The sequence below is a fragment of the Notolepis coatsorum genome (genome assembly GCF_963971535.1).
Source record: "Notolepis coatsorum genome assembly, chromosome: 14".
NCBI classification, from domain to species: Eukaryota; Metazoa; Chordata; class Actinopteri; order Aulopiformes; family Paralepididae; genus Notolepis; species Notolepis coatsorum.
In genome coordinates, this window is record NC_140178.1 from 58,574,693 (window position 1) to 58,598,962 (window position 24,270).

Here is a 24,270-nt window from a genome sequence, read left to right on the forward strand (position 1 = left end):
GCCGCCAGTTGAAAATCGATTCTCCTATTTCCTGACCGCGAGCAGAGTCAAACAGCCTATCACCATAATCACATAAAAGCTTATATATCCGTGAAAACGGGTCTGTTTATCCTAATACTGATAACATAGATTCCTTACCTGAGATCAGATGGTATCCAAATGGATTATTCCAATTCCTGATCCTCATTTAACACTTTAAGTGCCGAAAACGTGTTTAGGCGTCCTTCCCCGCCATGCTCAAGTTGCCGAGGACGCCGTAACTCGTCTTTAATATCAATATTTCAAAAATCTGTGATCGGAATCATATTTTCCATCCGCAGCCTTCACACACAGTTCTGAGCTCCTCTCAATCCTCTAGCGGTTCAAGAGCGCCATCTGGTGGCCGATCGGCAGAAGCGCCAAACAGGAAGTTATGTGGATGAAGTGCTGATCACCCATATTACTTCCGGGCACTCGCTATAGGTCCCGGGACTCCATCTTGATACACTGGACATCGATCGGTTGCAAATAACTCGATAAACAACATGATTTGGACGTATATAGTATTATACAACCTGGAAATGGACCGGGTATTTCGACATCCCATAATGGAAAACTGTCTACCCCACGCTGATCGCCCAACGGCCCGCGGAGACTGGGGTGAGTTTTAGCGTGTAATATTACCGTGTTCGACACTAACTGCTATGATGAACATTTGACCCACATTAGATGAATGGTATAACGCTGCCCACGGAATTATAAACGCCCCCTCGCCCATCCGGTCAACATCAGATGACGTGTAGTAACTTCCAGAAGTCCGTCCAGTTGGATTTTTTTATATTGCGCCGATTGCTATCAAACTGTATTTGATCATCAATATAATGCATTTGGGGCTATAAATCACGTTCTGGAGAAAGCTGCAGAAAGAGATGAAAACATACTTATACTTTAGATCATATTTTAGTATGAATATGTGAATGAAAAAGTTTAACGTTCATACACCCTGAACAATACATATAGGACATTGAATGGGCCCTAATAATGGCAATTTAGCAATAGAATTTAAAAAGTTATAGCCCTGCAAAGAAGGGGAACTTCTCCATAGACAAATAGAGCTGGCAAGGGATGGTATATCATGAATTTAGTCTTAGGCAATCAAAGTGTTAATTTATCCATCGTGTATACAGTAAAACACATATTCCCCGCGGCTCCGAGGCTCCAGAGTGAAGCTGGTAGACCCCGGTTACATGAGTGAGAAGTAAAATGTGGAGTGCGGGTTTTTTTCCCCCCACTCATTTTCATTGAGTCCAATCCAAAAGGGTGATTTACCATCTGGGAGACGATAGGGGGCGCTTTTTTCACATCTGAGCACCTGGGGTGACTGGATCTCCAACGGTAGACTCGCTTGATGCAATTATGAGAATTATGATTTCAGATCGCTAATAAAAAAAAAAAAACGAATAAAACGAATATTCTCGTGATGGGCCTTCAACCCGGGGGGTAATAACCCGAGAAAAGCCGTGAGTGGCATTCAAAGTGTTAAAGCAACACGCCAACATTATGGGAAATGCGCTTACCATCTTCTCCAGTGTCAGACAAGAAGATAGATACCAATTTCCACTGCGTTCAGTAGAAAGCTATCCGGCTGCAAGCAGGCCTGACTCTGGAGAAGACCTCCCGATATTCCACCTCATGTTCCAGAATTTTCTCTTGGAATATTGCCTTTTTTCCCTTAAAATAATTAGGGATTTGACAATGGGTTAGCTTGCTGGCCTGTCAATACATACAAATGTACATACATTATTTAAACATCAATGAAAATCGGAGGTCTTTAAACTTCCTGTTAAAAGCTCTTAAACTGGTGTGTCAAAGCCACGAATGGTCCCTCCACAAGCTTCCTTTTCTCCAACTACATGTAATGACAACAGAACCTCAAGTTCCAGAATGTTCTCTTGGGGATCTAGCACTGGCTTTTGTTTAATTGGACATGTTGCAATAAAACACTGTGGTGACAGTGGTTCAGTAGTACAACTTTGTGAACTAGAAGCCTGTGGCACATGGAGGCAAGCATGCACAACGCAGTCCAGCGACGTACATCTATGCTTCAAATACTGAGTTACCGACACACTCAAAATAACTTACTAGCACACCGGTGCTCTCCTGCACGCTGACTATTTGACATGGCAGTAATAGCTTGTATACTTAAATCACATCGATTTCACTTCACATTTGCTTGGCGTGTCTCGATATGGGCACCAGCCCCACCATGAACGACAACTAACAACAAAACAAACACCTGTGAATAAATACTAGAGGAGGATAGAGTGGGAACGTCAGCCCCTTCCTCTGTGTACTTGTTCTTAGCACACTTCAAAGTACACTTCGTCGTAGTTTTCTGAGTTCTAGTTTCTTTGTCACAGTGTCCTCCTCAGCCCCCCCCCCCCCCCCCCCCTCGTTCACAGACATGTCTCTGGGCTGGAGGCCATGCCGCCGTTTTGTTGGGGCTCTTTGAGGAACCTCTCCACTTCCTGTGAGTCCACTGTGATACTCTCCGGCCTGACCGCCTCCCTCGCACCCTTTTTCTCCTCCTTCTTCTGTGTTCCTGTCTCCTCCCCTTTCTTTAACTCCTTCACCTCCTCCTTTTCTCTTGCTTCTTTCTCCCCCTTCTCCTCTTCCTCCTCCCCGTCCTCCCTCTCATGCGTCTTACTGAGTTGCTCCATCTCGGCCACGTCGGCCACCACCCCGCCATTCTCCAGCTCGGCCGTCAGCTCCGAGGGCTTCTTCCTCCTCCCGATGAACAGGAAGTTGCACGTGGCCAGCACCAGGGCGGCGACAACCACCTCACTTCCTGCCAGCAGGAACACGTACATGTAGTTCTTGGTGGCATCCAGCAGGCGACCTGGGCGAAGAGGAAGAAAGGAGAGAGAGAGAGAAAGAGAGAGAGGATGAGAGAGCGAGAGAGGGTGAGAGTGAGAGACAGAGTGAGAGATGGAGAAAAGGGGTGAGAAATAGAGAGAGGGTGAGAGAGAGAGGGTGACAGTGAGGGGATGAGATATATATTGAAAGGGAGCGAAAGGGTGAGGCCAAGAGACAGAGAGTAAGGGACAGAGAGTAAGGGACAGAGGGAAAGAGAGACAGATGTAGAGACAGAGGGAAAGAGAGACACACCTCTATGTGCCACAGTAGCCTGCTCGTTAAAGGTATTTAAAGGGGACATGCGTTGCTATTCCTTTCACTATTTGGGCAACTTTACACAATTCCTGTGAGTCTATGGAACACATCTGTAAAGTATTTTTTCCAAAAAATTCATTGTTTTCTATTTCTAATCAATTACTCTAAAGCAGCATTTTCCACATCAAGATTTCAAGCTGATTTTGGGCTGGGCTCCGCCCATAAGCGCTTTGAGTGACAGTCACCCACAGTCTGCGACTGGCAGACAGAGAGAGAGATAGAAAGATTGAGGGGGATACTAATTAATTTCGTCGCGGGGGCATAATCCCACAGGACAATGCATTGGTAATGTGGTAGAAATATTATCATGTCATTATACATCTGTGTTACAAATAGTATTCTATCATAGAGGCCCAGACTATAGGTCACAGGATGTGTGTCTCTTCAAGGTTATGGGAACTGTTAGACGAAGCTGTTTTCCTTACAGGCTATAGTCATAATATAGTTGTATTATTAATTTCTCTAACCAGCCCTTTTGTTCTTCCTCCTTCATAGACGTCATTTCATGTATTTAATTGTATGTCTGACCAGAGATCGCTCTCACTTCTTGGTCAGACATTTGTGTGTACACTGTTTCTGATTGTGAACTGAGCATTTCCTTATGTGGCCATATGATGGAATAAATCTATGATCATTTTTATTCAGCTTTGGACTCAGAAATTGTTTACTGCCACTACATTTTCTGCTCTTATAATATTTTCCACCACAGTAACTTGTTTCAAATGACAATATATACCCCTGTGAATATTAAGATAAGATAAGATAAGATATTCCTTTATTGATCCCCTTGGGGAAATTCAGGCATCATAGCAGCATGGGGGAAGGGGGGGTGGTACAGGTAGTAAAAACAACACAGGCAGTGTAAACAAATAGGTCAATATAATTTACTATCTAACTAGCTGAAAAAAATATTCACAGTTTTCACAGTGTCACATAAGGTGCAGTATGCATAAGGTAGTGTTATAATTGACTATCTACTGAGTATGCATTATTCACAGTATCACAGTATCCACTGAAATATACATTGTTCACAGTATCACAGTATCCACATAAGGTGCAGTATGCCTAAGGTAGTGTAAGTTGTCCTCCTTGGGTTCCTATAAGTCCCAGGTCAATGTCTGGTAGCAGTCGCTGCCCCCTGTTGTGGAGCCTGGAGGCTGCTAGTCGCTGCCCACTGTTGTGGAGCCTGATGGCCGCTGGTATGAAGGACTGTCCGAGGCGGTTAGTTGAGTGTCGGGGGGGTATGAGTCTGTGGCTGAACGAGCTTCTCATCTTGACTAGCTCGTCGTAGAGGGGGTGGTAGGGGTTCTCCATGATGGCAGCCAGCTTCCTTATCATCCCCCTCTCTGCCATCACCTCTAGTCTAGGTAGCTCGACTCCCACCACGGAGCTAGCCTTCCTCACCAGCTTGTTGAGCTTGTTGGTGTCCCTTGAGTTGATGTAGCCTCCCCAGCATGCCACAGCATAGAAGAGGACGCTGGCCACTACAGACTGGTAAAATGACTGCAGCAGTCTGTTGCACACGTTGAAGGACCTGAGTCTCATCAGGAAGAACAGCCTGCTCTGTCCTTTCCTGTAGAGGGCCTCTGTGTTATCCGACCAGTCCAGTTTATTGTTCAGGTGTACTTGCACGGATCGGAATATGGGCGTGCGCGTGGGAGCGTTTATTCGATATTTGTATTCATTTCTCTCACACGGACCTCGGGGTTACCATAGGGAACCACTCTGAGATCGCTAGAGTGCAATACCGGCCGCATCCTGATAGGTGGCAGTATCGCCCACCGTTACGTTTAATTCACTCCGGGCGCAGTTTTTTTGGTCAGGCGAGTCTAGCGGTTCACACGATGGCATTGAAACGCATCCAATGCGGGGGGGGGGGGGGGGGGGCAGGGACAAAGGAAGGATAGAGTCAGAGGGAAAATCATCTCCCGCTTTACCTTAAATAAGATGTGTCTTGTCTATACTGTATTATCTGGTGGAAACTGTCATTTATTTTTGTTCATGTATTGTTTTTTTCCATTCTGATATTCTGAAAGTAGCACATGCAACCCCCCCACGGGGACAGTGAAGTCACTAATCTATACTGACCGGCACCAGGTGGCCCCACCAACACAGCGATGGCCTCCATGAGCAGCACCAGTCCAATAGCGCTGGAGAACTTCTCTGTGCCAACTATAGCCATGAGAACCTCGAACTGGAGCGCTCCCACCATGCCATAGGAAAGGCCGAAGAAGATGCAGAACACCACCAGGGAGCCGTAGTCCTTGGCCTGGAGGGGGAGAGCGTGAGGACACTGGGTTAGTCTTGGATGGTTGGATCGATTCCTGCAGCACTGAACTGGTTTGTTGCATTAAGAGGTTAGAGACATTCCTGACAAACAACAAGGTCTCATCAGAAAACGTAAATAAAGTAGTAATTGACCACAGAAAAAAAGGTACATAATGTACGTTAGGGTATAGCCATAAGTAATAGATTTACTTATTGTATAAGTAATATTATTTACATTTCCAAAAGTGTTTTACTGTTCTACCATCCAGAGTGTTATCCAGTACTGCATCATCATCTGGTATAACAGCATCACGGTCCAGGCAAAATCCAGAGTGGCGAGCCTCCTTAAATCGCTTCAAAGATAACCAGCAATTGTATCAACCAAACATTTCTGGAACGTTACACTATAAATATGTTGAAAAATCATAGAAAATCCATAGAAAAATGTATGTGTGCCACATTCAATAAATCTACTTAACAAGTAGGATCGAAATGTGGTCGCAACCTACACAGGACAGTGCAATATAAAAGGGCTGTGCAATACAAGATAACCTTTTGGGACTGTGCCACATCAAATTAATAACGTTGGTTGGGAGGGAAGGAATGGGTTAATGACAGTGGTCCTCATTCTCGAACGTGTTCGTAAGTGCCTTTGTAAATATATTGGGAAGAATTTCGTACCAACAGATTTACGGAAATCCTCCTCCGGATTCCTGAACGCATGAAACGGTCTCCGTAACTCGTAAAAATCTTCGCAACTGGGTTCCCATGAATGAAATTCTTAAACTGAAATGCACATTCTCGTTCATTGAATTTGCATACTGACACGCCCGCCAACTCCTTTTAAGGCGAATGACGTGTGCAAAACAGCAGGGGTTCGGCATTGCACTGCACCATGCTGATCCATTCAACAGGTAGTGCGGAAGCGATTTGCGACTGATCTCAAAATGAGATTAGATTAAAAATGTATTGTTATTATACAGCATAGGTACAATACACCATCCAACCAGAGTGGATAAATAAATGCGTGGAGAAACGGCTTAGTGAGGCAGCCTCATGGCGCGAACACACACACACACACACACACACACACACACACACACACACACACACACACACACACACACACACACACACACACACACACACACACACACACACACACACACACACACACACACACACGTACTGTATACAAAATGAATTGTTCCAGCAAAGTAGGCTTCTATTATTCTAATGACTTGTTTTATTAGGTATTACATCTCATTTAGTAATGTCAATACTGAACGACGCTGTTGACAAGCGCGCAGTCATTGAGTATTGACATTACTAAATGAGATGTCATGCTAATATGTAATGTTCTACAGTAGGACTTACTACTATAATACCTAATAAAACACGTCATTAGAATAATAGAAGCCTACTGTTGCTGGTGCACAGGGTTTGAGCGTCTGGTCGTCCGGCTCCTCTGTGTGTGTGTGTGTGTGTGTGTGTGTGTGTGTGTGTGTGTGTGTGTGTGTGTGTGTGTGTGTGTGTGTGTGTGTGTGTGTGTGTGTGTGTGTGTGTGTGTGTGTGTGTGTGTGTGTGTGTGTGTGTGTGTGTGTGTGTGTGTGTGTGTGTGTGTGTGTGTGTGTGTGTGTGTGTGTGTGTGTGTGTGTGTGTGTGTGTGTGTGTGTGTGTGTGTGTGTGTGTGTGTGTGTGTGTGTGTGTGTGTGTGTGTGTGTGTGTGTGTGTGTGTGTGTGTGTGTGTGTGTGTGTGTGTGTGTGTGTGTGTGTGTGTGTGTGTGTGTGTGTGTGTGTGTGTGTGTGTGTGTGTGTGTGTGTGTGTGTGTGTGTGTGTGTGTGTGTGTGTGTGTGTGTGTGTGTGTGTGTGTGTGTGTGTGTGTGTGTGTGTGTGTGTGTGTGTGTGTGTGTGTGTGTGTGTGTGTGTGTGTGTGTGTGTGTGTGTGTGTGTGTGTGTGTGTGTGTGTGTGTGTGTGTGTGTGTGTGTGTGTGTGTGTGTGTGTGTGTGTGTGTGTGTGTGTGTGTGTGTGTGTGTGTGTGTGTGTGTGTGTGTGTGTGTGTGTGTGTGTGTGTGTGTGTGTGTGTGTGTGTGTGTGTGTGTGTGTGTGTGTGTGTGTGTGTGTGTGTGTGTGTGTGTGTGTGTGTGTGTGTGTGTGTGTGTGTGTGTGTGTGTGTGTGTGTGTGTGTGTGTGTGTGTGTGTGTGTGTGTGTGTGTGTGTGTGTGTGTGTGTGTGTGTGTGTGTGTGTGTGTGTGTGTGTGTGTGTGTGTGTGTGTGTGTGTGTGTGTGTGTGTGTGTGTGTGTGTGTGTGTGTGTGTGTGTGTGTGTGTGTGTGTGTGTGTGTGTGTGTGTGTGTGTGTGTGTGTGTGTGTGTGTGTGTGTGTGTGTGTGTGTGTGTGTGTGTGTGTGTGTGTGTGTGTGTGTGTGTGTGTGTGTGTGTGTGTGTGTGTGTGTGTGTGTGTGTGTGTGTGTGTGTGTGTGTGTGTGTGTGTGTGTGTGTGTGTGTGTGTGTGTGTGTGTGTGTGTGTGTGTGTGTGTGTGTGTGTGTGTGTGTGTGTGTGTGTGTGTGTGTGTGTGTGTGTGTGTGTGTGTGTGTGTGTGTGTGTGTGTGTGTGTGTGTGTGTGTGTGTGTGTGTGTGTGTGTGTGTGTGTGTGTGTGTGTGTGTGTGTGTGTGTGTGTGTGTGTGTGTGTGTGTGTGTGTGTGTGTGTGTGTGTGTGTGTGTGTGTGTGTGTGTGCGTGCGCTGAGCGCAGGTGCCCAGGAACGTGCAGCTCTGTATGCATCCTCACCAAGCCGCCTGCATCAGGCTGCTGCATCGTTAATAAACTATCAATTTATATGGAATTCGTTAGCAAGGATGCTAATTTGCATCCGCAGTCCCCACACAAAGCATAAAAAAGTCCTGAACACTGGTCAAGACAGAGGTTAAGACCGTTGATACCTCTGCATAGCTTTTGCCATGGGTAAATATAACAGCATCTGCATACATCTGGACATGTACATTGTTACACACATCGGTAGATCATTTATAAACAGTGAGAACAGAATTGGTCCTAGTATTGATCCCTGGGGGACACCAACCAGGCAAGTGTGGTAAGGAGACTTGATACCGTTAACACTTACACACTGTTCCCTGTTGGATAAATATGAGCTAAACCACTGGATAGCCTCTGGGGAAAAATGTAAATGTGATAATTTGGCTAGGATGACCTGGTGACTGACGGAGTCAAAGGCTTTTTTGAAGTCCAGAAACACTGCCATTGCGCAGGGGGGTTTGTCCCAGTGTTAATTTTGTCAACGAAAATGATGACTAAATATGTTCGTCAACAAAGCTTTTTCCCCTGACTAAATCTAGACTAAAACAAAAAAGACAAAATCGAGACTAAAACTCACTAAGACTAAAATGCTCAGACCTGTAGTTGACTAAAACTGACTACGGTCGCTTTCACATATAGTTTTGGTGGACTCGGTGCGGTTCTGGTGGTGAAGTTGCAACATTGTTGCATTCTTCATTTGGTTCGTCTGCGTTCACATAGCAATTTGTCAGGTGCACCGAACTTTCTGAACAATGTCACGCGGTCGAAAAAGGGCGCTCGTCTATTGGACGGAAATGTGTGTGTGTGGCTGCGAGCCCGTGTGTGCGCGCGCGCGTGTGTGTGTCTGTGTGTGGACTGCGAGCCCTCCAGATCAGCGGAGGCGGAGTTGTTTATTTTGACGTGACATTGATCCATTGTTCTATTGAAGCCCATTGCCACCATCCTCTCGCTAAACAACTTGTACACCGCGTTGTTTTTATGAGTGCCCACAAGTAGCTGTTTTATTTGGTCTTCTGCCCATATGTGTACAGTGTGCTTGTTTTGCAGTGAATGCCGAGCGCCTCGGTAATAATATAATAAGCCGCGTTTTTTCTTCCTTCTATCCAAGATGCACAGTTAGATAGATAGATAGATAGATAGATAGATAGATAGATAGATAGATAGATAGATAGATAGATAGATAGATAGATAGATAGATAGATAGATAGATAGATAGATAGATAGATAGATAGATAGATAGATAGATAGATAGATAGATAGATAGATAGATAGATAGATAGATAGATAGATAGATAGATAGATAGATAGATAGATAGATAGATAGATAGATAGATAGATAGATAGATAGATAGATAGATAGAGAGAGAGATAGAGAGATAGATAGATAGATAGATAGAGAGAGAGATAGAGAGATAGATAGATGCAGTGTGCTTGTTTTGCAGTAAATGCCGTGCGCAGTGGTAATAATAAGCACTTCCTATATTTGGTCCGCGTTTGGTCCGTTGAAGCGAACCGAGACCTACGTTTTCAGGCGGACCAGAGTTCGTGTGTTTGGTCTGCGGACCGAGTTCGGCGCGCATTCACACAAACCCGAAAAACCGGACTATCGAATTCTGGTCCGATAGTCCGGACCAAACAGCCCCTGTGTGAAAGCGACCTAAGACTAAAATGAAAAATAAATGAAGGTGACTAAATATGATGAAAACGAAAGGAGCATTTGACACATGACTAAGACTATAGGTTTGATTATGTCTTATGGTGTATGTAACTGAGGGGTACAATTCCCTGACTGTATTACTAGATATGATACTTACTACCACTACCTTTGTACTTAATATTCGGCCACCCAGTACACGGCATAAATATATTATCATGAACACTCTCACGTAGATGAAACGGATCCAACACAAATGTACGAATTAGAAACAAGTCTTTATTGCCTACACAGCGATGGTGTGTAGACTAAACACTTAATCACTTAATTACATTTATGAATTGAAATAGTATGCACTTTTATGGCAAGGAGTATTCGTCGGTATATCAATAGATAATGTCCAATCTCTGAAGGCGCAGGTGGTAAATATACGACCTGGAATAGTTAAGGAATAACAGCAATGATACTTTAATGATTATAGGCTGGATACACTAGAGGGGGTTAATCCGGTCGCTTGTAAGCCGACAGGAGTAGGAGGGGGGGGGGGGTAGAATCCAGCTGCCTCGTCCGGCCAAGGGTATCCCAGGAGAACACACTGTAGTGCCGTTCAATGCGCCGGCGATCCTTGGACCACAGATGAAAGCAGGTGGACTCTTTGTGGGCCGGCTCTCTCCGGTCCACGGGGGAGAGATGTGGAGAGACCTCGTCTTGCAGAGCGTCTCCTCACCTTGCGACCTCTCCAGGGGGGGGGGTTCCAACACACGGTAGTGTCGGGGGTCTTTATCCATAGAATAATCAAAGTATCCAAAGCATAATCCGTGCCTGGGAAGGCGGGCTGTCGTCGGTAGAATAATCCGGTATACAGGTCCACTCGCTCGTCGGCTCTGGGGCTCCTCGGGTGCAGCTTCACATAGGGTCAACCACCCTGGGTAAGCAGCCAGTTCTCTGCCCGAAACGATGGGGTACTGACTACGGTAGTATTCTCACCGCACGAAGCACTATATATTAACAGACTATTATTAGCTTAATAGACTACGTCCAACTCGACGATATAGTGCCAAATATGACTATTCAAATATTAATATACACGATGTCTCAATACCGATGGTAGGCGAACTTGGCCTTACTCCCACACGTGGCATCGCGGGGAGGCTTTACGTCTGTGACTCTATTGGAGGGTAAGAAACTGGACTGAAAAGAAAGTCCTACTTTAGTAGCGCAGTATATATACGCACTATGAACAAATAGTCCCATTAGTGGTGCGGTAGCCAAATTCCTACGCGGAACTAGGACTTGTTCGTACATGTCGAGCGGTACGTTTGAACTGGGTCTGAGGGGTATGGCAGCCTGGCACCAAGGTCTCGACCAATAGTAGAATGGAGACTATTATGGGATGTTCAGTAGGCTAGAATGGATATTCAATGCATATTGTACAAGGAATATACAAGGGATATCAGGGAATATTAGAGAATATACAAATACAATTAAATATATATATATAAATAAATATATATATTCGGTTTAATCTGGCCCTTCACAACAGCCACCCCCTGAATAGGTCCCAGACCTAATCAGTTAAACGGAGACAGATTAATCGCGTTGTCTATTTACACATAAGGGTTTGCTGTAGGGGTCAGTCAACTTCACAAAGTCATAGGGTTGTAGGGTCATGGTCATCATCGATTGTGTCTGGGAGTCGAGGCAGTTCTATGAGCCTTGCCACGGGACGGGTGTAAGTGCGACCCTGGACGAGCACTTCAGCTGCTCGGACCTTGCCGTCGGCACCGGTGATCACTTTGCTTACGCGGCCGGCCGGCCACATAGCTCTGGGCAGTGATTGATCAATAATCATGACGACTGTTCCTTCTGTCAAATTGTCTCTCTCCTTTACCCACTTCTGGCGGGTCTGTAGAGACGGTAGGTAGTGCAGTAGGAAACTGTTCCAAAACTTGTCGGCTAATACTTGGCTGTACCTCCACATTCGTCGGCCGTTCGCTTCTTCAGGCCGGTACATTGTCTGGGGTAATGTGGGATCTAGCCGCCCCATCAGGAGTGTGTTGGGGGTAACTGGGTCGATATCCGCCACATCACTGGAGACATATCCGAGGGGCTTCGAGTTAAGTACTCCCTCAATCTCCGTGAGGACTGTCATTAGGACTTCTTCCGCCACAGTCTGGGCCCCAAGTACTGCGTACAGGGCTGTCTTTATGGAGCGCACTTCTCGTTCCCAAGTGCCACCGAAGTGGGGTGCGTTTGGGGGGTTGAATTGGAAATCAACCTGTGCTGGAGCGAGGTGGGTCTTAAGTTCTGGGCCCATAGCTTGGAAGCTCTCTCTCAGCTCTCTTTCGCCGCCTTTAAAGTTTGTCCCATGATCGGACAATAGGGTAGACGGTCTTCCTTTCCGTGATATGAATCTACGGAAGGCCATAAGGAATGAGTCTGCGCTCATGGTCGGGAGAAGCTCGATGTGTATCGCTCTGGTGGTCATGCATTTGAATACAATACCCCACCGCTTCTCGGTTCCTCTTCCTTTCTTTATGTGCAGCGGGCCAAAGCAGTCCATACCCGTTGAGTGGAATGGCTTGTCACCGATTCGGAGGCGACATGGAGGAAGGTCAGCCATCCTTGGTATGCTGGGCTGCGCGCGCCACTTGCGGCAGTCTAGACATGTTCGTTGGAAGCGTCGTACCGCCTCTCTTCCTTGTAGGATCCAGTAACGACGTCTGATTTCCGCGAAGACTCTTTCTGCTCCTGCGTGATGTACATCCTCATCGTATTTCTTTATAATCAGCTCTGTGACCTTGTGTCGGTTGTTCAATACGATCGGGTATTTAATGTCATCCGGTAGATTGGGGGCTCTGCGTAGGCGACCACCCACTCTGATGAGGGTGTGAGCGTCGCTCTCGGGGGCCAGATGAATTAATCTGCTGTCGGATGGGACGGGCTTTCCTCCCTGTAGACAGGCCAATTCATCGGGGAACGAGTCTCTCTGGGCTCGCTGCAGTAGAAGCAATTCTGCTTCCTCGTAGTTAGCTGCTGACATATCAGCGGGGGACTTGCACTCCGGGTGGTACCGCAGGAATGTTCTTTGTTGTGCACTCTCTATGGACGTGCAATCGTTTATGTTAGGGTCGGTGGAGGCTACGGTGCTCAATCCACAGAACACAGACTTCTTAATTTCCACCTCCTCTGGACTGGCTTCCCTCGGGATAGGCATGGGCCACTGTCCTTCCGGGAGTCTTAGGAATGCGGGGCCGTCACTGTAGACATTGCGACGGGTGAGGTCATCCAGGGGCATCCCCCGGGTGATGACGTCAGCTGGGTTCTGTTTTGTATCAACGTAGCGCCACTCTGTTTCTCCGGTTAACTCTTCGGTTAAGTCTTGAATCTCGGTGACTCTGACTCCCACGAAGACTTTGTACTTGCATGAGTCCGATTTGATCCAGGCGAGTACCGTCGTGGAATCTGACCACAGGATTGTTCTAGACACCGGTATGGTGAGCTCACGTTGGATGAGCGTGGCTAGGTGCGCTCCGGCTAGGGCTGCGCAGAGCTCTAGACGTGGGATAGATTGTTGCTTGCGTGGGGCTACTCTCGAGCGGGCGAGGACAAATGCTGTGTAGATCTCTCCCCCTTGATCTTGGGCCCGCAAGTAGGCTACTGATCCGTATGCGACCTCTGAGGCGTCACTGAAGACGTGCAAGTCCATTTTACATGTCTCTGGCCTCACCGTGGGTGGGAAGTAGCTTCGGCGCATATTAACGCCTGGGAGTGAGTGGAGCTCCATCTCCCACTCTCTCCAGGTGGATGCAAGGTGTGCGGGAATGGGGTCGTCCCAGCCCTGGTCCTTGTCCCACAATGCTCGTACAATAATTTTTGCCCTGGTGGTGTACGGTAGAATACATCCTAGCGGGTCATATTATCGGGCGAGTGTTGTGTACACACTCTGTCTGGTGGTCGGCGCCGCCGCCGGCCTTCCCTGCTCCGCAGTCAGGGGCTTGTGTCTGTAGTGAAGCGAATCTGTTTTGAATCGCCACACCAATCCCAGGGTCATCTCCTGGGCTTCTCCCGGGATTGTAGCCATCCAGGTCTCGCTGCTGGCTGCCTTGTCCTCGGAGGAGAGGCTGCGCAGTACTTGCGGATCGCTGCTGGCCCACTGCCTGAGATCAAAGCCGCCTTTGATCAATGAGGCGCAGAGTTTAATCAGGAGAGCCTCGGCTTCTTCCTGGGTTGAAAGGCTTTGTAGACAGTTGTCTACGTAGAAGCTGTTCTTTACGCTGTGTCGGACCTCTTCGTCCGCTGCTGGGTCCTCTGCTACATGTTTCTGTAGTGCAAATGTCGCACAGCAGGGGCTGCACGTCGTTCCGAAGGGGAGGACTTCCCATTGGTAGATGGCTGGGTGCTCATCTCCTGGCTTCTCTCTCCATAGGAACCGTAACAGGGGCTTGTCCGCCTCTACTAATCTCACCTGCAGGAACATTCCTTTAATGTCCCCGCTGATGGCCACCTTTTCCTGGCGGAAGCGGAGTAGAACGCCGAGTAGGGAGGGGCCGAGTGTGGGACCGGGCAGTAACTCTTTATTCAGATTTTGGGATCCGATCTGGTAGCTGCAGTTAAATACTATGCGGTCTTTACCGTTGTGATGGACCTTGTGGTGGGGCACGTACCACGATTCAGTGGTCTGGTCAGCCTCTTTAATGTCCATCTTTGTGACGTGTCCCGCTGTGATGAGCTTCTCAATCTCAGCGCGGTATACACTCTCTTGGGCGGGGTTCTTGGCTAAGCGCCGCTCCGTGTTCAGCAGGTACCGTTCTATGGCATCTGTCTTGGCGTGGAAAGTAGGCATTCCTTCTCGCCGCAGGAGTGGCGTGGCGTATCTCAACACGCCGTTGACCGGGACTCTCTTGGTCCCTGTCTCGAGGAGGTGAATGGCGTAAATGTCATCTTTAGAGCGAATGTCTTTCTTTCCATTCTTAAAGGGCATTTGTTCCAAGCTCCATAGCCGCTCTACGTGTTGCAGGAGTGCGGTTTCTCCCTCTGTGACTCGGGAGTGGAGACATCTAGTGGCTGTACTTCGGTTGAGAGATTTGGCGAGCGGGCCTTGGAGAGTCCATCCCAAACGGGTCTCGACTGCTGCAGGACAGCCTCGGGGTCCGGTATGAACCCGGTCTATCGGGACAATGAGGTCTGCATGGTCGGAGCCTATCAACAGGGTCGGCATAGCATTGTCTATGAGCGGGATCGGTAACTTGCGCAGATGTGCATATTTCTCCATCAGCTTGGCGACGGGGTATGTGTACCGCGACAGTCCTATTTCTTGGCTGGTGAAAGCGTCTGCAATCTGGTACCGTCGCTCAGGCTGGCCGCTTGCTGCGATAGAGAATGAGACATTCTCGCCCTTTATCGTCTTCAAATCTCGTCTTATTGTCCGAATTGTCATTTGGGTTTCGCTTCCCCGCAGCCCTAGCTGGGCCGCAGCGGAGGCGAGCAGCAGGGTCTTCTCTGACCCGTCATCGAGGACGGCGTAAGTGTCCAGGACTTTATTCTGGTAGCTTAGTGTCACACGCACTACTTTTAGGAGTACTCGGGCTCCACTGCTGCTGGCGGGATCGATGTACATGACGCTCGCTTTGCGGCTGGATGGTGCAGGTGAAGGGCGCCGTCTGTTACTGTCGTGAAGTATGTCCAGATGGGCTCCATCGCACTTGGTGCACCTTTTCTTTAAGCGGCATTCGGCTGCCATGTGTGAGCGCGCACAGCGAAAACAGCGCTTGTTGGACTTTATCCATTGACCTGCTTCCTCCGCGTTCAGCTTGGGGAAGGAGTCACATTGCGCTAGCCAGTGTTCTTTCTCACAGTAGGGGCACACTATCTTCCACTTCTCCGTTCTGGAGGGGGTACTGTGGCTCTTGCTGCTCGGTACTGACTCCGATTGGTGCATCACAGTCACCGATCTTCTTCCATCATTTAGTCGTCTGGTTCCTTCTCTGGAGCCAGGGGTGCTCCGTCCGAATGTATCTAGCCGTAGGCTGCTGACTTCTCTCGCCAGGAAGTCTGCTAGATCGAGGAGGTTCGGTTCGGGGCCATTCGGGTCTCTGTGGTCCCTCTGCCGCCTAAAGCGCTCCTGACGAGCGGGCGGCAGCTTCTCCAGGATCCTTTCCACATTTGAGTTGGCGTAAAGTTCATACTTCCCCTTCTCTCTTTGCGCTCCCAACATCCCTACCAGGGACTGCACTCTGATGGACAGGTCGTCCAGTGCTCGATTGTCTATTGCTGGGGGTAAGCGGTCGATGTGTCGGATCTCCTGGATCACGTAATCCCATATGCGCCCATACCTCTGGTCCAATGCTACCAGCGCTGCTGTGTATGGGGTGGTGGAAGTCGCGTAGGCGAGCGCTATATTATGTGCGCGGGGCACCTTTAAGTGCTGCAGTAGGATGGCGTATTTGTGGCGTTCATCCAATACATCCACCAACATGGTCTCCAGACACATGCGGAGTTCTGTATACTGGGCCCGGTTCTCTTGGGTGAAGTCGGGTACCATAGGCGTGCCAATGTATGACGCTGACTGTGGATACATCGGTGAGCGTTGGGGGAGAGGCCTCCTAGGCGAGTCTCCTCCCGCTCCTTGGTATGGGCTGGTACCGGCAGTGTACCATGGCCCGCTTGTCCAGGTGCTGTTCCTCGGTGCGGGTCGTGCGTCGTGCTCACCCGTGTATAGAGTCGGGGGTCTGTAGCGCAGCTCCGCGGGAGTATAGCCTGGGCTGTACCGGACCTCCTGGTCCGGTAGAGTACTGTGCTGTCTTCGGGCGCGGTTCTCCTCCTCTTCCTCTTCGTCTTCAGTTAGGTCATCCAGTGCTTGTAGTCTCTGGTTTAGCCTCTCCACAGGATATGCTGCTCCTTCCCGGTTGCTAGGTCTCGCTTGGACCGGTGGGGGGAGGTGGTCTGTGGGGGGTATAGACCTCGTCTGTTGGTCAAGTTCAGGGTTGTTTACTCGGCTAGGGGATGCCGCCCTGGAGGTGTGTCTAGACGAGTTCCTGGAGCCTCTGGCGGAGGGAGAGGGTGTTGTCCGTCTGATCAGCTGTTCTATTAGTTGCGACTGCTGTCTGTCGCGCGCTGCGTCCCGTTGAGCACCAGCAGCTGCTCGCTGGCTGTCTGCTCGGTCTCGGGCCACATTCTCTTCCATCTGAATGCGTCTTATTTCCAGGCGTATGTGCTCTTCTTCGCTCCGCTGCTGGATCTGCAGTCGGTCGCGTTCAGCAGCGGCGTTCAGGCTGATGAGGAAGGCCTGCTGTAGGGTCCTCTCTGCCTCGCTGGGAGAAGGCGGTTGTATAGGGGAGCCTTCCCTCGGGGTACTCCTTGCGGAGCCTTGGAGCTCTATCTCCACGGTGCTCTCCCCATCTTCTTCCGTGCCGAGTTCTCTCTCGGTAGCGTTGTATTCCTCCCGGGACTCATCGGGGACTACTTCTTCAGTACTGGCGGGGTGTGAAGTCATGTCTGGTTCCCACTGGTCCCCACCGTGAACTTGGTCAGTTACATTAGAGCCCGTAGGGGCCTCTATGGTCGGGGTAGTCTGGGCGTTGGGGTTAGACATACTTTTACTTTCTAGTTTTACCGCGTTTACTGTTAGTAGAAGACTAGGTTGTTGACTGACAGCGTAAGCCTCTAAGTACTGAGGGAGCAGTCGTTCGCGCTGCGGGCGTTGGTTAGGAGGATCGTTTCGTGGAGTGTTCATCATAGGCCATTTCAATATTAATAACACTATATTAATATTACACTAATTACCCTCCGGCTCAAAGGACCAATTGTAACTGAGGGGTACAATTCCCTGACTGTATTACTAGATATGATACTTACTACCACTACCTTTGTACTTAATATTCGGCCACCCAGTACACGGCATAAATATATTATCATGAACACTCTCACGTAGATGAAACGGATCCAACACAAATGTACGAATTAGAAACAAGTCTTTATTGCCTACACAGCGATGGTGTGTAGACTAAACACTTAATCACTTAATTACATTTATGAATTGAAATAGTATGCACTTTTATGGCAAGGAGTATTCGTCGGTATATCAATAGATAATGTCCAATCTCTGAAGGCGCAGGTGGTAAATATACGACCTGGAATAGTTAAGGAATAACAGCAATGATACTTTAATGATTATAGCGGTATATCAATAGATAATGTCCAATCTCTGAAGGCGCAGGTGGTAAATATACGACCTGGAATAGTTAAGGAATAACAGCAATGATACTTTAATGATTATAGGCTGGATACACTAGAGGGGGTTAATCCGGTCGCTTGTAAGCCGACAGGAGTAGGAGGGGGGGGGGGGTAGAATCCAGCTGCCTCGTCCGGCCAAGGGTATCCCAGGAGAACACACTGTAGTGCCGTTCAATGCGCCGGCGATCCTTGGACCACAGATGAAAGCAGGTGGACTCTTTGTGGGCCGGCTCTCTCCGGTCCACGGGGGAGAGATGTGGAGAGACCTCGTCTTGCAGAGCGTCTCCTCACCTTGCGACCTCTCCAGGGGGGGGGGTTCCAACACACGGTAGTGTCGGGGGTCTTTATCCATAGAATAATCAAAGTATCCAAAGCATAATCCGTGCCTGGGAAGGCGGGCTGTCGTCGGTAGAATAATCCGGTATACAGGTCCACTCGCTCGTCGGCTCTGGGGCTCCTCGGGTGCAGCTTCACATAGGGTCAACCACCCTGGGTAAGCAGCCAGTTCTCTGCCCGAAACGATGGGGTACTGACTACGGTAGTATTCTCACCGCACGAAGCACTATATATTAACAGACTATTATTAGCTTAATAGACTACGTCCAACTCGACGATATAGTGCCAAATATGACTATTCAAATATTAATATACACGATGTCTCAATACCGATGGTAGGCGAACTTGGCCTTACTCCCACACGTGGCATCGCGGGGAGGCTTTACGTCTGTGACTCTATTGGAGGGTAAGAAACTGGACTGAAAAGAAAGTCCTACTTTAGTAGCGCAGTATATATACGCACTATGAACAAATAGTCCCATTAGTGGTGCGGTAGCCAAATTCCTACGCGGAACTAGGACTTGTTCGTACATGTCGAGCGGTACGTTTGAACTGGGTCTGAGGGGTATGGCAGCCTGGCACCAAGGTCTCGACCAATAGTAGAATGGAGACTATTATGGGATGTTCAGTAGGCTAGAATGGATATTCAATGCATATTGTACAAGGAATATACAAGGGATATCAGGGAATATTAGAGAATATACAAATACAATTAAATATATATATATAAATAAATATATATATTCGGTTTAATCTGGCCCTTCACAACAGTGTATATATGTGGAGCACTTCTATGCTCTATATGTATATATATAATTTTTGTACAACCAGGGTTCATGTCTGCTTCCCATGGGCTGTGGAAACGTTCGGCTCACTTTATGGTTATAGTTAGAGTTAAGGTTATGGTTAGTTTAAAGTAACAGTGTGGTTATGGTCAGGGTTTGGGCAAGGCTATCAAAAACGCATGTATTGGTAGTCTTGAGGTAAAGGCACTTGCCTCCCCAGCAGGGGAATTCAAATGTTTTCTGAAAGCGTTTAAAAATAAAAAAGTATGTAATATACAGTATGTACGTATTTGTATTATGTACACATTGTAAATTTTCGTAAAATATGTCAATATATTATTTATGGCTATAACATAACATTGAATATGTCCCTTTTTCCTGTGGTCGATAAGTACTTTATTTACTTATTTCAAGCGAGATCGGGCTTATACTGTACATCGACAGGTCTGCGTCACACTGGGATGCTATAACAACATGTTTTTGGAAATGTCTAGGATTATAATCCCTGAGCCTTCACACTAATCTCTTTGGTGATATTTGTCCATTGTTTGTGAAAATAACAACAAAAATGTCCACCCCTACTTTATATGTCAAGTTGCAGAAGTTGCTCCTTTTGCACAATTCTAGGTAGCATGATTTTCAGCCTTTTCTTTGGTTTGTTTTTTGCATAGCTATGCTACAGAAATGGTAGCATACTATGCTCAAACATTTTGATCCCTGTGCTGAACCACAGGATGTAGATATGAATGGATGTTCATTTGCAAAAAACTATCAACTACTAAGTTTTTTTCACAAAAGCTGTTATTGTCCATTGAAAATGCATTGCAAGTTGACGTTTTACAGCAAAACCTGTCAAACACTAGTGCTGTTTTTGAGTCAGATAAATCCATTCACAGCAAATCAGTTTGCAGTATTCACGTCAGGTGACACAACATGGCTGCTACCAGGAATGTAAGGTTATGTATATAACCAAGTTCAATGAATTCTGGTGACACTCAGCGTCAGTCTGCACTGACTTCACTTCGTGCACGTGCACTGAATAAAAAATTCCACAATGTACCTTTACATACCAACATTCGTCTGGCCACACGCCTATCCACTTACCTTCATAAGCAGGTGTGTGGTCACCTACTCGCCTCCTTCCCAAACTTTCACCACAAGGCGAGATCAAGGGCCGCAGCGCCGTCCTGACGCTGAGCGTCACCAGAATTCATAGAACTTGGTTATATACATAACCTTACGTTCTATTTCATTCTGGCCTCCGCTCAGCGTCAGTCTGCACAAGAGGAGCTGAGCGGAAGCCAGAAGCTCGACAAATGTACCCCGCTGAGGCCCCCCACAACCATCAGACCGGGGAGGACCGAGCCCCCCGACCCTCCCTAATGGAGGGATACCCTCCCTATTGGAGGACGGGAGGGAGACGGATCCGACCGTGCGAAGAGGAACTCAAGCAACTCAACGCACAGGGCGAGCAGATCGTGGCTTGACCCCACGACTACGCACACGCACAACCCGCATGCCACCAGGGAACGAACGGAAGGAACAACCCTCGTTACTGCCCCCAAAATCACGAGGTCAAGAGCAAACTCAACCCCATGGCAAGGCCGTAGCAGCGGAGCGCGAAGGAAGACCCAGACCCACTGAAGGGACTGGATCCCCTGGAAAAAGGGGGGCCCGGAGAGGTCAATGACGCCAGGCATCAAGACCCCACCAGGCGGTCACTTAGTGACACCGCCCCCCACATCGCCAGCATATTCGGACAGGGCCCCTCCAAGAGCGGGCCCTTTCCCCCAATAGTACACCGCCTGGCACACTGACCCTGCAACACAGGCAGTCAGCATGGCCGTAAAGCATTCAAAAGGTTAACCAACGGAAGCAGGCAGCGCACCGGGGAAACCAGGCAGCAGGCTGTAGACCCGAGCCTGGAGCACTGCGGACGAGACAGGGCCAAAGGGGTCAACTGAAAACAGCCCCCCCTGGTGGAAGGGGCGTATGCTGGCGTTGTTGCGCACCATGACAAAGCCTCCATCAAAAAAAAACCACCCAGAGGGGTCGAGGCAGAGAAGGCTGAGACGATTGGCAGACGTCATGAACGTGCAGGGGCACACTCAACCGGGTAACCCGGGAGTTGACTCTGCTCCAACACACCAGGGAATCAACCACCCTCTTGGTACCACATACGGTGGTTGTTCCTATAACCCCTCAAGAAAAAAGGGGTTATCCCAGGCCTACGGTTTCAACAAAACATTACTTCGGACCGGGCCCGGCGGCTCGGGAAGCACACAGGGTTACCAGAGGAGGTCCAGAAGACCACCCCAACAGCCCCCTCTTCGCCATGCGTGAGAGAGGAGCGAAAGAAAGGAGAACCAGCCCCTTATAATAGTGCCAGGTACAACGTGTACCCAACAAAGGGTCTCCATAACGCCTAACCCCGTGACACCCGGGCCGACCCGGCATTTTCCCCCCCGAAAAAAGCACAAGTCCCTCAGGGTACCAGAACAGCAGATCTGCATCCCCGGCGGACAACGGGTTAACTGACCTGGACCAGCGCGACCAGAACCAGTCCCGTGCCCTAACCATGCCGACATGCCCACTCCAGGAGAGGGGGCAGGTATGCGTGTTGATCTAAAACATGAAAAGAGGGCGCCACCCAGACGGTCCTATTTATACCGCGCTCAGTGGCCCACCCCAAGGGCGTGAGACCCCTCTACCTATGTTCTGATCTATTCCGTTAACATCCCCCAGATATGAACGAGAATACGTCGAGACCCAGTAACAGGCTCTCGGAAGAGGAAAAAATCCCCCATCCCAGTTGCCCTATAAAAACGCTGTTTTAATAACAAGCAACCAAGGCGTACTAGCCTCCTGCATGATTCTTAACAGAAACACCCAGAGCCAGCACTATGTATGCGTCGGGACCCAAAACATATCAATGGACAGTCTAACCAGACCCCACATTGATCCTTCAAGGCGCCTGGGAGAACGACAAGAAGGTTGTCGTGCTTCATATTCTCCACTCTTTTTTATTAAAAAAGAAAGAAACACCGACTGACATGAATCCCACGTGACGCAGCCGAGGGTAAAAATTGTTTACATTTTTACATCCCGCCACCCTCACCACAGAGGAGAGACGGAACTCCTCAGAGAGACTTCCCACGTGAGCCATAGATTGAAAAGTCACGGTAACATTGAGTCATGTGACCAACCGACTCAAGTTACACGTATATCGAGCGTAGTAGAACAGTAAGTTCCTACGCTCTGCCCCGACAACTTGACAACAACAGACCCTACATACGGGTCTAAACTCACGGAAGCCGTCGTCGTGCCTAGTGACGTTTGCTATGACGGGGGAAACCCAAGACTCAATCGCCTGTGATAGGTGCGGAGTCTGGGAAACCCTTCCCCCCCCCATGCCAAGCTGCCTAACAGCTTGACCCTGACCGAATGAAAAGAGAGTCCCAGAAACCCCCTGACCAATCAGAAGAGGGAAGGAGGGGTTTATCCGGTACCCCCTCGCAAGCCCAACCCTCGCATATGACAACAACAACAGCCATATGATACCTTCAGTAGCAATGCCAATGAATAGCGCAAGCTAATTCAATGCACGCTAGCCACAGACACATCTGTGAACAGGGTTTATAGCAAGGCCAAGTGTGTACAAAAGTGTGTATGTGTGAACCCGACACCCGTATCTATGTTGTAAGACACAGAAAATCTGATAGAGAGAGAGAGCGGCTGAGCCGTGATATGTTTTCATACGAGCATTACTGCAAACCAACACAATAGTGTTGCAGCTCAATATCACTGTTTAAGCAACAGAGCACACAACTAACCTCTACCTTTATGTGAAGATTCAGGTCGAGGCAGAAAAAACCCTTTTTCAACCGAGTGTAGGCTGCAGGCCTTGCTTAAGCTCTAACATGAAAGTAACGTCTAGCCCTCCTATCAAACCCATACTAGCGAAAGATTCACACGTTGCATCCCCATCATATGTTTGGTGAATAAACACAGAGTTTGTTAACAAAAAATACATTCCCTCCTTAGGAGGGACTCTTTATTTTTCAACAAAATCATAGTGGGGCCGGGAAGGGAACAGGGGGGGACCACAGAGGGAAAAAGTCAATGAACTTAGCGACGCCTGCCACGAGCCGATCGGGGTTTTCCACCCCGTGGAGCCCCGGAGGGACGGTAAACGATCGGCGGCTGGTCTCGACGATCCCTACCGTCACCTCCGGGCGTAGATGGGCCGGCTGCAGTGGCGGAGGCGCCCTCTCTCCTCCTGGCCTTCTTCACCGAAGGTCCAGCAGTGGCGGTGGTAGCAGCGGCGGCCACGGCGGAGAAACCTCGACGACGCGGCGGCCGTCTGACTCCACCGGCAACATCGGGCGGGGGGAAATGAGGCTGGAGCACGGAGCGCTCCTCCTGCATCTCCCTGCAGGTTGAGGTCATCAGCTGCAGTGCCGACCCAAATAGTCCAGCCTCGGAGAGGGGTGCCGTCAGAAGTGGAGTCCTCTTCTTCTCCGGCACACGCGCCTGCTCCAGCCAAAGGTGGCGCTGGATCAGAGTGGCCAGGGCGCGCACTTTCCCAGCGGCTATAGCCTGCGGCTGAATCAGATGCAGGATGGCTCCTGCCGACTGGGCGAGCTGATCATGTTGTAAATCAGTCAGCTCTGTGCCGCCCGTCAATATCCCGGACATGAATCTCGCCAGCTGCGCGATGTTGGAAGTGGCAGCTAGAGATTGTGTCCCGGAGATAAATGACTGGTCACTCCAAAACGGCAACCGCCTCGCCGATTTCCCTTGGGGAACCGGCTTCCGTAACGGCTCCCACACCACCTCAGGACAAAGGAGCGCCGCCATCGGCCTATCAAGCAACATGGCTGCTACCAGGAACTGTGCTTTAAAGAGTAGTAGTCAAAATGTGGCACGAAATCCGGTTCATGTGTAACTTTGGCTCAAAGTCA

At 48.8% G+C, this 24,270-nt stretch overlaps 1 protein-coding gene across 1 annotated transcript in view; it reads right to left on the reverse strand.

Annotated features, from left to right (window-relative positions):
* Positions 1 to 2,435: 2,435 nt before the first annotated feature.
* slc16a3a (solute carrier family 16 member 3a) overlaps positions 2,436 to 24,270 on the reverse strand; it is a gene marked incomplete at both ends in the record, with an annotated part of 40,318 nt that continues 18,483 nt past the window's right edge. The window contains 2 exons of the mRNA XM_084329116.1: positions 2,436 to 2,878; positions 5,299 to 5,479. Coding sequence (XP_084185242.1) covers positions 2,436 to 2,878; positions 5,299 to 5,479 — 624 coding nt within the window. The remainder of the gene's footprint in view (positions 2,879 to 5,298; positions 5,480 to 24,270) is intronic.